A 15,531-nucleotide genomic window follows, 5' to 3' on the forward strand; every position below is an offset into this window, starting at 1 on the left:
CCCCGTGGCCTCTTGCATATGGCTGTTAGCCAAATTACGGACGGGGATCATCGCGACGCGCGCCCGAGCGTCGGCCCACATCTCGGCTAGGGGCCCCTTCAGGGTGATTGTGTGCTCGGGCGCGGTTGGGCGATCGACCTCGGGTAGCAATTCTTCAATCGGAAGGTGAAGTGTAACCCGGATAGTGCGGCCATGACCGGGGGTCGTCCGAGCGGATGATGGGAGAGGATCGGAGGCCGGCGCCGAAAACTGGGATAAAATGGTTGAACGTTGGACTTGACGGGGAGCAGGCGGAAGGACGCTGACTGGAACGACCTCAAGAGGGTCAGCCGGCGCGTCCAACTGAGAAGGGGTCCGGTCGGAGGAAATAGCCTCAACCTCTGGAGCCTTGCCGCGAGCGGTTGCAGTAACCCTCTCGGATGGATGGACCGCAGACGTGGTTGATCGGAGGGGAGTCTCCACTCGGCGCCGGAGGGGGATATTGTGGATTTTGAACAGGACAACGACGCCGCATAAAAGGCGAAAGGTATTGGGGACTAGGCTTCCGAGCGGAATGCCGAAAAAGTTGCAGACGTCAACGATGAAAGGATGAATGGGAAATCGCAGATCGGCTGTGAACTGGTCGCGGAAAACACAAAAGGCTCCGTGCGGCGGTTTATGAGGCCGAGCGGAGGGACCGGGTAAAATGACTTCGAAATCAGAAGGGATGTCAAAATTTTCTATCAAAAGATCGGCGTCGCGCCGATCGAAGCGCGACTCCATGGTAGTATACCATGGGCGAGGGCTTGGTCTTGTGGTTGGGAAGAGCTAGTCATGGTCCGAGCGGATGAAGTCAAAAAAGGCGAAGAAAGAAAGTGGATAAAAGGAAGAAGATGGCAATGAAACAGTAGCCCGAGGACGAAAACTTGGGAAAGAAATGCAAAGAAAACTACAGAACCAAAGCGAGAGAGAAGGAAAACCTTACAGAAGAGAAGAAGGATCGACGAAGAACGAAGGATCACCGGAAAGGGAGAGTTGAAGTCGCCGGAGCACTGAGAACACCGAAACTGTGGGGCACGCAAGAGCGAGAATGCGGCGAAGGAAAGAAAATGAAGCTTTTATAGTGTGGAGCCCGAGCGGCCTCCACCATCAGATCTAGGTCGCGAGAATCGGAGCGTGCATCGCGCCGTCCATTTCGAACCGCCTCGATCCCATCAGAACACCACGTCGCCGCCGTATAATGACGGCAGCACCGCCACGTGGCATCCAGCCACTGGAACGCATTTAATGAGCGCATGCTCGGCCTTAATGATGGAGATTGGCGGAAACTTCGAAGAGATGCTGAGTAATGGTGGCGTTGACTGGCGTTTTGGTTGCCCCTGGTTTCCGAGCGGATGGTAGTTGTGGTACGCCGCTCGGCCCAACTGATGGTCCAGTCAGTCGGACTAATCGCCTCCTTCGACTAGACTTGAAGGGGAGGCAAGTAATCCGGCGGTAAGAACAGGGACCCCCCTCTGGGGGAAGTCAAAGGGTCGAATGGCCGACCGGAGAAGGGGAGACCGGTCTACCGAACGGGGTCTCATCGGAGTCAAAGGCACCCGGCGAGAAGTCAGGGTTCCGACGCTCATGTTGAACAGGGTCGTATGGCCGAGCGGGTAGCCCGCTCGGCCGAAGGCATAAAATAGCAATACTGTGAACAGTCTCCACAGAGTAACTACCAGGAATCTCCTAAGTGGACCAACACATATGACCGGCCGGATGCAAGGGGACTGCGACCGGCCGGACACTCGGCATGGAGTGAGAGGAGACAAAAGGACAAGGGAACATCTTCTGATAGCGGGTATGTTCGACGATTGGGCCATACGCAGGATCTTATAACAGAGGATTCCCTTGTCACATCAGAGACGTGCTCGGACTGTAGCAGTATGGTGTCAGGTAAGTTTGTCTAACAAGCACATACCGAGGTATGGGTTGAGGACACGTATTCACCTCGGTATGTGTGTGTGAGCTCCTTCACAGCTCTATATAAGGAGCCTTATATTTCGCCGGACAGGATCAGGTAGAATAAATCTTATTTTCAAATTTCCTACAATCTAACTTTAAAATTTCTATTGATCTTCAAATTTGCTTAAGTTTAAAATTATATTTTGAAATTCTAGGAAAAATAATATTTTCAAAATCCCTGTTTTCTTAGCTCTTTTAAATGTGGACTTAGCCTAGGATCTTCCCCCTAGATATCATGTTCCCCTAGTTTCAGCCAGAGCTTCTCATAAGCACACTAGGCATAACTTGTTTGTGTTTGTAAAACTTAGAACGATGTGAGATGCATAGGGTTCAGCCTGGACTCCAGAATGCTTATTTCTGTGTATTATAGTGAGTATGGGCGTTAAAATATGTTATATACATGAATCAACTTAAGTCATCCAGCACTAGTTAAATCTAACTGGATCTATTGACTTGACTAACCAAGTGAAAGTTGTTGCCCTCTAGGCAATCAGCTAGTAGCTAGATGGTTAGACATGTGGCCAAGAACTTAAGTGCTTGATTTTAATTTTTTTTACTCATGCTTAGGCATTAGAGCTCTGATACCTTACTAAAAGAAATTAATTAATTTGCAATCTCTTTAACTCAGCCCATGCTTGGACATTAAGACTTTAAGCTGATTAATCCTCCTTTGCCTTTAAATATTTTGGACTTCTTTTTCGGTTAAATATTTTGTTAGCCTTTCTTAACTTTCAAATCTCTTCAAAATCTACTAAGTATCTTTTAATAGCTTTTGAAAATTTAGCTAAATATTTATTTTCTAACAAATTTTGAAAATTTAGCTAAGTATTTTTCTAACAGATTTTGAAAATTTAGCTAAATATTCTTCTCACAGATTTTCAAAATTTAACTAAGTATTTTTCTAAATAGATTGTTAAAATTTAGCTAAGACTTTCAAAGTATGTCAACTTACCTGAAAGATGCTTCAATATGGTTTTCAAATTTTACAAAGAATTCAACTAAGGTACAAAAATTAGCTAACATTATCTTTCAAAATCAACATTTTATTTAATTGAAAGAAAAACATCTCTTTATACCCTTATTTCTCTATTTTTCCAACTATAAATTCTGTTTGAAAAGTTAGAATTATTTTAACTTGCTTATTTTTGATAAATGGCAAAGGGGGAGAGTAGGGAAATTCAAAGTAGGAAAATTCAATTTAGAGCCTTTATTAAGGGGGAGCCTTACAAAAGTTTAAGTCAGTTTTAGAAATTCAATTTATAAAGAGAGCCTCTATTAAGGGGAAGTCTTACAAAGTTTAAGTTAGTTTTAGCTTAACTATGCTTGCATTTAAATTTTTAACTTGCTTAAACTTTGAAAAATATTTATGCATCTATTTTTTCTTAACCTTGAATTTCAGTTGTCATAATCAAAAAAAGAGAGATTGTTGGTGCGGGAAGCATCTGATGATCGAACTGTTGTTTTGATAATGACAAAGGAATTCAAAATTAAGGTTATGTTGTTATTTAACAAGGTTCATGGACCTTGCAGGAAAGTCCTAAGTGGTACTTAGGCAAAAGTCCTAGCTGCGGTTAGGCAGGTGGAAAACCCTAGGGGGTGGTAACCCTAGGTCATAGGGGGCGGTAACCCTATGTGGAAAGTCTTGGCGGGTCGAGGGCTTCAGGCAAAAGTCCTAGGGGGTGGTAACCCTAGGCGGAAAGTCCTGGTGTCGCTAACCAGGTAGAAGACTGGATGAGCTGGGAAGCAGGAGTCCAGCAGAAAGTCCGGAAGCATCGAGCGCTGAGCAAAAGTCCAGTCGATCTGGAGGATCGTACTAGCAATAGGTAAATCTCCTGAGTGGAGTAGGTGAGGACGCGTTCCCCGCAGAGAGAACAGTAGGCGTCGGGTCGACCTAGGGTTTCTGGTTGGAAATCCAAAGTCAGACCCGGATAGTCCGAAGACTGTTAGAACATTTTATTAACATGCTTAATATCTGTGCTAACTTGGTTTTGCAGGATGTGTTTGTAGTTAGAGACTAACATGTTTTGCAGGGCCAAAAACTAGAGATTAGCCTCGGATGAACAGTGTCCGAGGCGCCTCCATGGGGCTTGGAGGCACCTCGGATGCAAGCCGAAGCCAGCTGTCCAGAGGAGCTGGAGGCACCTCGGATGAAGTTGGAGGCGCCTTGGACCAAGGCTTGAAGGCGCCTTGATGAGGCTTGGAGGCGCCTTAAGCCAGATAAGGTGCGACCAGGTTGTGCTGATCCACTCATGCGATTCGGTGGCCTGGAGGCACCTTGGACAGGCTTGGAGGCGCCTCCAGCATAATATAAAAGAAGGGTTTGAGGCACCATTCTATACAACTCAATCCAAGCAATCCTTCTGCGACAAACTGATAACGACACGATCCCGAAGTGCTGCGACAACCTCCCGACGACCCGGAGCTTCTTTTTTCTTCATCTCTTGTTGTCGGTATACGCTTTAGTACATTTAATTGTAACAATTATTGTACTCTTATCGATTCTATACTTGTTGTCCACCGAAAGCGGTCAACGATCGCGGGCCTTGGAGTAGGAGTCGCTCAAGGCTCCGAACCAAGTAAATCTTGGTGTGTTTGTCTTTATTTCATTTCCGTTGCTTAACTACTCGAACGATTTACGAAAGTTTTACGATTCCGAAACGCGGAATAGCCACGAGCGCTATTCACCCCCCCCTAGCGCTTCTCGATCCAACAAAGGCTATTAATGCTAATTAAGTGTTTTCATTGGATGAAAATACTTAAGTGTTTTTTTCTTCATTTTGGCTTAATGCTCTTCATTCTCCTTGCTCTTCTCCTCTCTTGGCTGAAAATCCATTCTCAAGGTTGCTAGCACAACCTATCTCCATTTGTGAGTTTGTGAGACAAACGAACGTTTGTTCGTGTGGATACCGTAGAGGCACGAACGTGAGATCGTGTTGTGATTCGAGCTGTCGGGAGTCCGTGAGCACGCTACAAAGGTATACTCTCTCATGTTCCTATGTAAACTTAGTATATTTTTCTTCTCCCTTCGCATGGATCTTCTGGAGGAAATAGGTTTTTCTGCTGCGTGTTTGCGTGTTTAGCAACCTATTTCCTTACACTATAAAATTTGTATTTATGAAAAATTGACATGTAATAGAAGGGTATAGTGTAGTGAAGGTATTTATAATATCCAAGTCTGATTTTGACATCTCTACGATAAATTATGTGTATGTATGTATCAAATGCATACTTCTAGAAGTCATAATTTTTTATTCCAACATCAAAACAAGGTGTTCTTTGGTTTGAATCGAAGCTCATTTAGAGATCTACATTTATTATCGGGTGGAACTCAAAACAACCCGTTTAAAGCCAAAAATATCATTTAAAGCCTTTTTTGAGAGATCATGGGATTTTAGTTAAAATTCATAAATAAACCTAGACAGCTTCGATCAGACCTATTCCAATTCCTCTGGATTTTTGAAATGCCCTAGAGTTTATATGTACCAAAAAATATCAGTTTGAAGTAATTAATAGCGGTGATTAGAAGATTTTCAAAATTTATAATTTTAAGATAATTGACGCATACTCATAACATATTATAGGAACGTCAGAACCATATATGGATATCATAAATACCTTTACTGTATTACCCTCTTCCATTATATGCCAATTTTTCAAAAATTCAAATCCCCTAGATTCATCAATAAATTTAATTTTGGTCAAAATCTATTGATGAACATATACAACTCCAATTAAATCCATTCTAATTTTTATAGATTTCTAAAGTGTTGAGTTAAAATATGCCCTTATTTATTATTATTTTATAAAAAATGCACAGTTTAACACACTAACACCATCATGGTGTTGATCTTTAAAAACCGACACCATAGTAGTGTTGGTTTTTAGAAACCAATACCACAGTGGTGTTAGTGTAGGATTTAAGTTGTGGTGCTGGTTTTTTAAAATCAACACCATAGTAATTGTTGGCAGCATGCAAAGGAGCGTGAACACAAGTGTTGGTTTCATAATACCAGCACCATAGTGGTATTGGTATTCTAATATCATCACCAATGTTCATGTAACTTGGTACACAATCATAACATTTTTAGAAGACTTGGAATCATTATTTCATATCATTTTTACCTTCTCTACACTCAGAGCTTTCATTTTATTGTAATTTTTCAGAATTCTGATTTCTCTAGGTCCATTAATAAATTTTAGCCAAGATTCATTGATGAACCTATAAAGCTCTGATTGGATCCATTTCAAGTGTTAGAAGTTCCTGAGGTGCCCTAGAATTTATATGTGCCTAAAAATATCAACTTGAAGTAATTAATAGCAGTGATATGTAGGTTTTCAAAGTTTATGACTTTAAGGTAATCTGCACATACCCATAATTTATCGTAAGGATGTCAAAACTAGACATGAACATTATAAATACTTTTACTGTATTACCTTCTTCCATTATATGTCAATTTTAAAAAAATCTAAATCCTTTAGGTCCATTACTAAGTCTTCCATCAATAAATTTTAGTTAAAACTTATTGATAGATTTAGACAACTTAAAGTTAGATCCATTTTAATTTCTATAGATTTCTATCGTGCTCTTATTTATTATTAGTATTTTTTAAAAAAATACATAACTTAACACACCAACATTGCTACGGTGCTAACCTTTAAAAACTAATATCAATATAATATGAATTTCTAAAAACTATTATTAATATGGTGTTGGTATTTAGAAACCAATATTATTATGATGCTGATGTAAGGTTTAAGTCGTCCCCTCGGGGTGGTGCAATGGTTAAGGCATGGAGTGTTGCCATATGAGGTCTTGAGGTCGAAACTCGGTGTGATCGAGCATAATCTCCCCATGTCTTAGCCATTTGCATTAATGACTAGTAGCCACCCGTGATTTACCTCCTCCGTATTGACCTAGGGACGGGCGAATCACCTTTTGCCACATGATGTAAGGTTTAAGTCATGCTGAAATATTTTGCATGTATGAATAAAAATAAGAAATATTTAATATAATTTAAGTGGAAAGAGAAGCGGCAAGCATCAGGTGAAAAATAAAATTATACAAGGAAAAAAATGGAAAATTTGCATGTAGTCTCCATTGGTAAACATAACTTTGCATGCATTTCTCATTGAAAAAAATCTAAAAATGAGTATAAATCCTCTTAAATTCAGTACATTAAACTAGAATCTAGTATATTAGATTTTCTTTAAATGATACTCAATTAGATGTAAAATATACTAGATTTTCTTTAAATGATACTTAATTGGATGAAAAATATACTAGATTTTTTTCAAATGGTACTTAATTTAGGAGGAATTATATTAAATAGGAAAAAATTGTACTCAATTTAATAGAAAATATACTCGATTCTAATTTAAAATTCTGAATTTAATAGGAATTATACTCATTTTTAGACCATTTATACCTAAAAGATATGAAGGATAATTTTAATAGAAAATATATACTAGATTTTCTTTAAATGATACTCAATTGGATAGAAAATATACTAGATTTTCTTTAAATGATATTTAATTGGATAGAAAATATATTAAATTTTCTTTTACATGGTGCTGAATTTAGGAGGAATTATATTAAAACAGGGGAAAAATATGCTCAATTTAATAGAAAATATATTCGATTCTAATGTAAAGTGTTGAATTTAAGAAAAATTATACTTATTTTTGGATTTTTATACTTAAAAAAATCTGAGGGGCAATTATGTCACAATATTTGTATGAAAGAGTTGAAGCAAATAAAACTTTATATGAGAGAATGGAAATAAAATTTTTTACGAGAAATTACATGTAAAATTCAAGTTAATTAAAGATTTTTTTCTACTAATCAATTTTATCATATGGGTAAAATGATAAAAATGTGCACATTTTAGGCCATCACACTTGGATGGGCCTTTTAAACAAACTCAAATATTGGGTATTTTGGGAAATTGCCGAACTAATTACGATTCCAACTTTTCTAGAGAATGTCGAATTATTTTATTAAAATTCCGATGGGCGCTGAAATGCTGTGTGCCTCCGGTCTTCTCCTTCCTGCGGGCGCAGCCGCCTTCTCCGTGGACGAGATGGTAGGAAAAGGTTGGTGCAAGATGGAGCACGCAGCTCTTCTCTCCCCTCCTTCCCTCCTTCCCTCCTCGTGCACGCGCCTCTGCCCTAGTAACTGACGAAGCGACGAGCCCTAGCTGCACCATCGTTTTCGTCTAGTGTTTGCTCGCGAGATGGCGACCTTTGGCGAGGTGCCTCCTGGGAATGCAAGGGCGGGGGAGAAGATCTTCAAGGCCAAGTGCGCTCACTGCCATACCCTTGAGAAAGGAGCCGGCCATAAGCATGGTAGATCCTGTTCCTTATTAGATGAGTTTTTCTTTTACTAATCTGATTTCGCCCTAAATTTTTTGCCTTTATAGATTAATTGTCGAGCATGTGATTGGTTATTGGTAGTTGTAAGAAGAGATCAAATTGTTCTCCGTAGTGGACTAACTCTGACCTGACCTGTAGAATTGCCCCACTCCTTGAAGGCCTGCCACCTTTTGTGGGCCTAGATCTTGTTCTTTGCCACTTCGTTGCCTTGGTGCACAGAACCCCCTCTGAACACAAGCCATGGTTTCTTCAAGGTTTATGACTTAGTCTCCATCGACATGCCTACACTATTAATTTATTTCTTGTTTGTTTTCCTCCCTTGCGTTTATACAGACTTGTTTTTTGTTGTTATTGTTGTTGTTTAATGTGAGCCTAAGTCCACACTAGCTAGCCAAGACGCCTGGCTATGAAACCAATTAAACCTCTCCTTGATGGATGTTTGTTTGTGATTCCAATGGATAGCTTTGCATATCAAGCTATCTCCTCAGATAGCATCTAAGTCCAGCTCTTAACTCTTATTATGTTCGTTTTTTTCCTCATACTTTCATATGCTTTCTTATATGCCTATGTTTTATCCTTATTACTAATGCAAATTGGTAGGCTTCTTTCCTCCCCTTCAAAAAGGAAAAGAAAAAGGAAAGAAATTTACACTGAGCCAAGGTGTATCTAGAATGTTGTTGATCTCCAATAGTTGCATTCATTCAATAAGTTGCTATGTTCATTGTTGTTACCTGTATCAATTTTTGGTTGTAAAAAATAGATTTTTTTTTTTAAAGCCAAATGATTAGCAAGGAACCAACCAAAATTAACTTTTAATCTAGAAAGTTTTACAGAGAATATTAGGTTAGAAGGAATGGCATTATAGGAGGCCTTTTTATGAAATGTTTAAATAATGATTGATAGATGAACCACTTCTCATTGGGTTATTATAGAGAAACTGTTGTCCCCTTGGGGCGGGGCGGTGATTAAGACATGAGGTGTTTCCACATGTCCGAGTATGCCTTCCCCCATGCCTTGACCATCTGCACTAATGACTAGTAGTCATCCGTGATTTACCACCTCTGTGTTGATCTAGGGACGGGTTGGCAGGGGCATTGGGGGCTAGCGAATCACTTTTTTTTTTGCCACATTATAGAGAAACTGTTGATTAGAATTGGAATGTCTACCAACTTCTTTCAAATGATAACATGCTCTACTAGATTATCAGAATTCCTAAAACCTGATCATTTTTCTAATCGGATTACTTGATGTTTTATGGTAATAATGGTGATCCAATGCATGAAGCATTGGCAAGTAAATGGTTATTAATTAACTTAGAGTTCACTTGTAAACACATTTACATCTTGAAAAGCATTTAGCTTACCTTACTTTTCATTGTGGAGTATTAAAGATCATGCAACACAGAAAAATGGGCCATTAACTTGATTTGATGAGTTGAAAATGTAGTTTTTCATTGAAATTATGATATTTAAACAAGACTTTTTGCAGTCTAATTAAGATGACCACCTCAATTATAGGTCCAAATCTGCACGGCCTATTCGGAAAGCAATATGGTACCACCCCCGGCTTTTCGTATTCTGCTGCAAGCAAGAACAAAGATGTTGTCTGGGAAGAAAACACTTTATACGACTATTTGCTAAATCCAAAGGAGGTAAAGATTGCTATCTTGATTGAACCGATAAATTCATATCTACACAAAAATGTTTTAGTTCCAGTGACTTGCATAATTAAGGTACATCTTTTAGCTGCACTCAAACACAGGTGGGATTTGGTAATAGAAGAAATATGTTTCATGATCTAATGGTTTGTAGTTCTTGTTTAGGAAGGTTGAAGCTTAAAACAATCTTTCTCCAAAGCTGGGTCTGGACTGTAGGGCACCCTGTTCGATATCCAGTTTACCAACAGCAATAATATTCTATTCTATTCCTTGCTATCATATGATATTTCTTCTTTCTTGCTGCAGTACATTCCTCTAAAGGCGAAATTCCCCGGTATGAAGAATCCCCAGGAGCGTGCGGATCTGATTGCCTACCTCAAGGAAACCACATCCTGATCAACTGTATGCATTGGACTTGTTCAATTTCACCTCCTATCAGACAACTACTTGCAGCCTTCTTAATGCACTTATTCTTAGATAATCCACTAATGTCGGTCATAATACATGTCTCTGTAACACTAACTTGGACGATGCCAGTTAATACTAAGTTATGCTTTGGTTGACAGATTTCAGAAGGAAAAAAATTGAAGCAAAATGGTCCAAGGTATCACATTTTAGAAATTGAATCAAATAAAAAAAGTTATCATGATACCAAGTCAAAGGAGATTTCTTCTCTCATTTTTAAATGCTATCGTATATTTTTTGGATCGGTCACCATTATCCACTTTGCAATATCTAAATACCTAACGAGCTCATGAACTCAATCCAAAGTTCGGCACAAAATTCAAGCCTCAAAAGCTGCGCTAAGATCTGAAAACACTTCATACTTGTAAAGGAATTTATCAAAAACATGCAAATTAATCACAACATGCGATGATTCATCATAAACGATTATTCGAATCTGGGAGTAATAAGTACGTAAAGCAAAGTGTTCATTAAATGCTGGCTGATGTGATCTTGATATCGATCCATGGCGAGTATGGAAGCTCGAATCGAGCAAAGTAGTTAAGTGCCATTCCCGAAGGAGGGGGAATGGTGGTGCATTCATGTGAACGTCTCTCTTCAAATCTTCAGAAGATTTGAACTGTTTTTTTTTTTTTGTTTTTTAATAATGAGAAACGAAGTTAAGCAGCAGATCCCGATGCAGAATTCGCAGAGGACAATGCTTGCCTCTATTAATATTGCAATTCGCTGCAGCAACACGAACTTGGCCAGAAAAATGACGTCGATGAAGCTGCTGCTCTGCTTCTTCCTCTTCGCCGGCAGCTGCTTCTTGCGAGGGCTGCAAGTCCTTGGACACCCAGATTACGCCGACGCTTTGGCCAAATCCATCTTGTTTTTCCAGGGCCAACGGTCCGGTAGACTCCCCGTGGACCAAAGGATCACTTGGAGGTCGAACTCCGGCCTCTCCGATGGCTCGGCAGCTAATGTAATTGCGTTTTAGTTGGAATTTTTGAGCGTGGGTTGATAATCAATCGTCTGGTTTTTGAGGTTGCGAAATCAAAATTTGATTTTTTTTTTTGGGAAATTCTTTACTCATTGATGTATGCATAGGTCGATCTCACCGGTGGCTACTATGACGCCGGCGACAACGTCAAGTTCGGCTTCCCAATGGCTTTCACCACGACCATGCTCTCGTGGAGCGTGATCGAGTACGGCAAGCGCATAGGCCCGCAGCTCGGCAATGCTCGCGCTGCCATCCGCTGGGCTGCAGACTACCTCCTCAAGTGCGCCGCTCAGTCTCCCGGCCGACTCTACGTCGGAGTCGGAGACCCCAGCACCGACCACCACTGCTGGGAGCGGCCGGAGGACATGGACACACCCCGGACGGTGTACTGGGTGTCACAGAGCAGCCCGGGGTCGGACGTGGCGGGGGAGACGGCAGCGGCTCTGGCAGCCGCCTCAGTGGTCTTCCGCGTCGCCGACCGGAGCTACTCGAAGCAGCTGCTAGCGGCGGCTAGGATGGTAATGGCGTTCGCGATGCAACACCAAGGGCGCTACAGCGACTCGCTTGGCGGAGTGATGTGCCCATTCTACTGCTCCTACTCCGGATTCAAGGTACATAAATTGCAAACCTTCAATTCCTTGCTGATCTCTAAATTTCAATTTCTTTTGATCGCAGGACGAACTGCTGTGGGGTGCTGCATGGCTTTTCAGAGCAACAAACGATGCATTTTACCTAAACTACACAAGATCTTTAGCTGCAAATGACGACACTGATATCTTTAGCTGGGACAACAAGTTTGCTGGAGCAAGGGTGCTTCTTTCTAGGGTAAAATACCAGTTTTATTTGTTGTTTTTGTTGTTGTTTGATTCATGTTTCTTGTGCAGAGAGCATTCGTGGACAAAGACAGCTCTTTGGCACAGTTTGAGCACCAAGCTGAGGATTTCATGTGCAGAATACTCCCCGGTTCTTCTTCCTCCTCCACCCAATACACTACAGGGGGTTTGATGTACAAGCAGAGCTCTGCCAATCTCCAGTACGTCACCTCCATTTCTTTCTTGCTCTTCACTTACGCCAAGTATATTGCTCCCTCGAAACACACTTTCACATGTGGAAATCTCATGGTGAGATCGAGCACCCTCAAGTCCCTTGCGAAGAGGCAGGTCGACTACATTCTCGGGCAGAACCCTCTAAATCTGTCGTACATGGTCGGCTTTGGAGCAAGGTACCCCCGGAGGATCCACCACAGGGGCTCCTCGTTGCCTTCCATGGCTACTCACCCTAGCCGCATTGGTTGTCAAGCAGGGTTCCAGTACTATTCGTCGAGCAGCCCGAACCTTAACATCTTGACCGGTGGCATCGTCGGGGGACCAGACCAAAGTGATGCCTACTCCGATGACAGGGGCGACTACAGCCGGTCCGAGCCCGCCACCTATATCAATGCTCCTCTTGTTGGATCCCTTGCTTATTTGGCTGCCACTTATGGCAGTTGATGAGAGTTTAACACAAGGAAGAACACTGTAAAATCGCAGATCCTCTATTATTCGATAGAGGAGCTTAAGAAAACCACTTAAAACAGTGGTTGTAGATGAATAAGTTATACTGGCTCACAATTAACAATGTAAACCATCATAACCACCCTTGATGGTTTTATGAAGCTCACAAAGTTAAAAGAACAAGCTAAAATTCCTAACTACAATTTAGCATGAAAACTATACCTCAAAGGTTCAATCTTGATATGCGTCATTCACTTCTCCAATGTCCATTTCAGAATCATCCACTATGGAATCATCTTCATCTTCGCTAAGAGTTTCGTCGTCTTCAACTTCCACAAACGAAATTTCCTTCTCATGACTTGTATCGATCAAATCATCATCAAATTCAGACAACTCGTTAGAATTTTTGATTCTCTTCCTTCTCCCTCTATATCCAGAAAGTTTTTGAATCTTCTCCTTCCACAGCACTAAAGGGCATTTATCTATCAACTCCATACGATCATAAGCTTCTGTCAGGAAGACGCTAAACCGCTTACCCCTTTCTGAAACGTAAAATATGGCAAAATGCTTAAGCAAAAGTCGCATTAGTTTTTGAGGCATTACGAATTCACGCCTGAAGTGTGTGAGATGATCACAAAGAAGTCTCTTTTCTGTGGTGAAACTCAATAGCTCATGCATAATAGCCACTGCCCTTTTATCAAATTCCTGTGAGCCAGGCATTAATCCTCTTGCATCAGCGTAAGGGGACAAATAACTCCTCTTTTGAAAATGCTCCATCCGTCCACCATGTCTATAAACCTTATAGTCTCGTGGAAATTTCATCGGAAAAGGAAGGGAAAGAACTCCAGGCTCAGGTTGAAGCTCCGAGATAACTCCTGTCGCCAAAGCTTTCTTTTCTAACTCTGTAACTGCCCATGAAGGGTTCCATGACACCAGTTGCAAGTATTCATCATCTTCTCCTCTCACAACTTTGAAATGTTCAGGAAACATATGAATCCATCTTTGCCTAAAATCATCAGGAAGGCCCATATCTCTCCTAAAGTGTATTACCTTATCCACAGGAAGCCTTTTATCCACAGACATCATGAGAAGCCTCGTGACGTACTCGGCAGCCTTCTGCGAATGCTGTTCCAGAATTCTAGCCTCTTTCTCAAGGAGATACTCAGCTTTTTCTGTGAATCCGCACCAGACCACTCCTTTCTTGTCCTTGTAGAGCTCAAACAGCTTAGGAGACTTGCGGATGAAGTCCTCGAGCTTATGCTGCTTACTCAGATTGATTTGCTGCTTACTCAGATTGATTTGCTGTCGATACTTCTCCAAATGTCTTAGTGAAATTACTTGCTCTGGTTCTTTCTTCAGCGCGTCCATTACGGTTAAAATTTTTGAAACGCCCTTCCAGCGCTCTGTGGCGAACTCAAGGTCATGCATCTTCTTGAACCTGCTCCTATCCTGCACCCTTCGGTTCGTCGCCATCCAGCGCTTTTGAAAGACGGAGAAAACCCCATCGGGATATGATCCAACTTTATCAATGGATGCATTGGACAGAAACCTTCTTCGAATCATTGCATAACCACGTATGCCGAAAGCAAAGGGAATCAAGGTTGATCTTTATTGATATTTAGCTAGAAAAAAAGGATCTTTGTACTGATAACAATGGCACGAATGGATTTACAGCATAGTCTTTCTCCTGTTTTTTTAATTTACAAATGCAAAATAAATAAATAAATAAACTTGAATTCACTGCATGAACGCACACTAATAATTCGTACTCGAAAAGCTTCATACCGGATATTCAGATGAAGCGAGAAACCTCAAGTATCATCAGGATAATCGCCAAGGTTTGGATGATTGTGCTACAAAGCTTCTTCCATGAAGATATATAAAAACCACTCTTTGCCACGATCAAAAGTCGGTCAGATTGCTTCAACCAGGAATCTTACACGTCCGACGGTGCCAGAGATCAGAAAAGTTCGAAGTTAGGGTTCGTCGTTTCCAGGTAATTCCGGAAAGAGGAACCGCCAACCCTGAGAGGCGGAGAAGGGAGCACTGCCACGCCTTCCTGCTCTCTGCGGCGCCTCGTAGTCTCGCTCCTGCGAATAGACGAGCTAGGGTTTACGGCTCAAGGCGAGTGCCGATCAGTTCGAAATAGCCCCTCTTTGGTAGGAAAATTGTCCCCTTTTATTTAAAAAATAAAAATAAAAGGATTAATTGGCATGTAGAGTGTGGAATCGGACCGTACATTTTAGGATTAATTGGTTCGTAAAATTATGATACTCATATAAAAAATAAACAAAAATTAAAAATCGTGTCATGTTGGACTAGGCCGTGGGGCTCAGCTAGCGGGCAGCTCAAACACAACTCTATTCTAGATTACGGTGAGTTCGACTCGACTATTTAAAATAATAAAAAAATTATTTTAAAATTTAGAAAAATATATGAGTTTAAGAATATCAACGATTAAGCGGCGTTACTTCTGTTTATACCCGATGCGGTAACACAAATCCTGTTGCCGTTGTCGTACCTGCCTTTTGACTGGTGGTAGATGAAAAGATACGGGTGGACCCACACAGCCGTTCGTG

The 15,531-nt window shown here is 41.1% G+C and overlaps 3 protein-coding genes across 7 annotated transcripts; 2 read left to right on the forward strand and 1 right to left on the reverse strand.

The window, feature by feature from the left end:
- The first annotated feature begins 7,980 nt into the window (after positions 1 to 7,980).
- LOC122002344 (cytochrome c-like) lies at positions 7,981 to 10,575 on the forward strand. Of its 4 annotated transcripts, none has more exons than XM_042557481.1 (4): positions 7,983 to 8,328; positions 9,873 to 10,006; positions 10,178 to 10,224; positions 10,319 to 10,575. In XM_042557481.1, the coding sequence occupies exons 1-3, from the start codon at positions 8,217 to 8,219 to the stop codon at positions 10,184 to 10,186; spliced, it is 255 nt and encodes an 84-aa protein (XP_042413415.1). In that variant the 5' UTR covers positions 7,983 to 8,216; the 3' UTR covers positions 10,187 to 10,224; positions 10,319 to 10,575. The 4 variants fall into 4 exon arrangements, with proteins under 4 accessions (XP_042413411.1, XP_042413415.1, XP_042413414.1 ...); XM_042557480.1 differs by having other exon boundaries at positions 10,182 to 10,224; XM_042557479.1 differs by lacking the exon at positions 10,178 to 10,224 and having other exon boundaries at positions 7,984 to 8,328.
- A 991-nt stretch (positions 10,576 to 11,566) lies between these two features.
- On the forward strand, positions 11,567 to 12,949 carry LOC122002343 (endoglucanase 9-like). Its single transcript, XM_042557476.1, has 3 exons — positions 11,567 to 12,070; positions 12,135 to 12,284; positions 12,344 to 12,949. The coding sequence occupies exons 1-3, from the start codon at positions 11,624 to 11,626 to the stop codon at positions 12,947 to 12,949; spliced, it is 1,203 nt and encodes a 400-aa protein (XP_042413410.1). The 5' UTR covers positions 11,567 to 11,623.
- Positions 12,153 to 15,109, reverse strand: LOC122002341 (protein WHAT'S THIS FACTOR 1 homolog, chloroplastic-like). 2 transcript variants are annotated; one of them, XM_042557475.1, is made up of 3 exons: positions 14,738 to 15,109; positions 13,175 to 14,639; positions 12,153 to 12,974 (listed from the first exon to the last, which is right to left on the reverse strand). In XM_042557475.1, the coding sequence occupies exon 2, from the start codon at positions 14,513 to 14,515 to the stop codon at positions 13,184 to 13,186; it is 1,332 nt and encodes a 443-aa protein (XP_042413409.1). In that variant the 5' UTR covers positions 14,516 to 14,639; positions 14,738 to 15,109; the 3' UTR covers positions 12,153 to 12,974; positions 13,175 to 13,183. The 2 variants fall into 2 exon arrangements, with proteins under 2 accessions (XP_042413409.1, XP_042413408.1); XM_042557474.1 differs by lacking the exon at positions 12,153 to 12,974 and having other exon boundaries at positions 12,978 to 14,639.
- Between the last annotated feature and the right edge of the window lie 422 nt (positions 15,110 to 15,531).

This window comes from Zingiber officinale, chromosome 7A (assembly GCF_018446385.1).
Source record: "Zingiber officinale cultivar Zhangliang chromosome 7A, Zo_v1.1, whole genome shotgun sequence".
NCBI classification, from domain to species: Eukaryota; Viridiplantae; Streptophyta; class Magnoliopsida; order Zingiberales; family Zingiberaceae; genus Zingiber; species Zingiber officinale.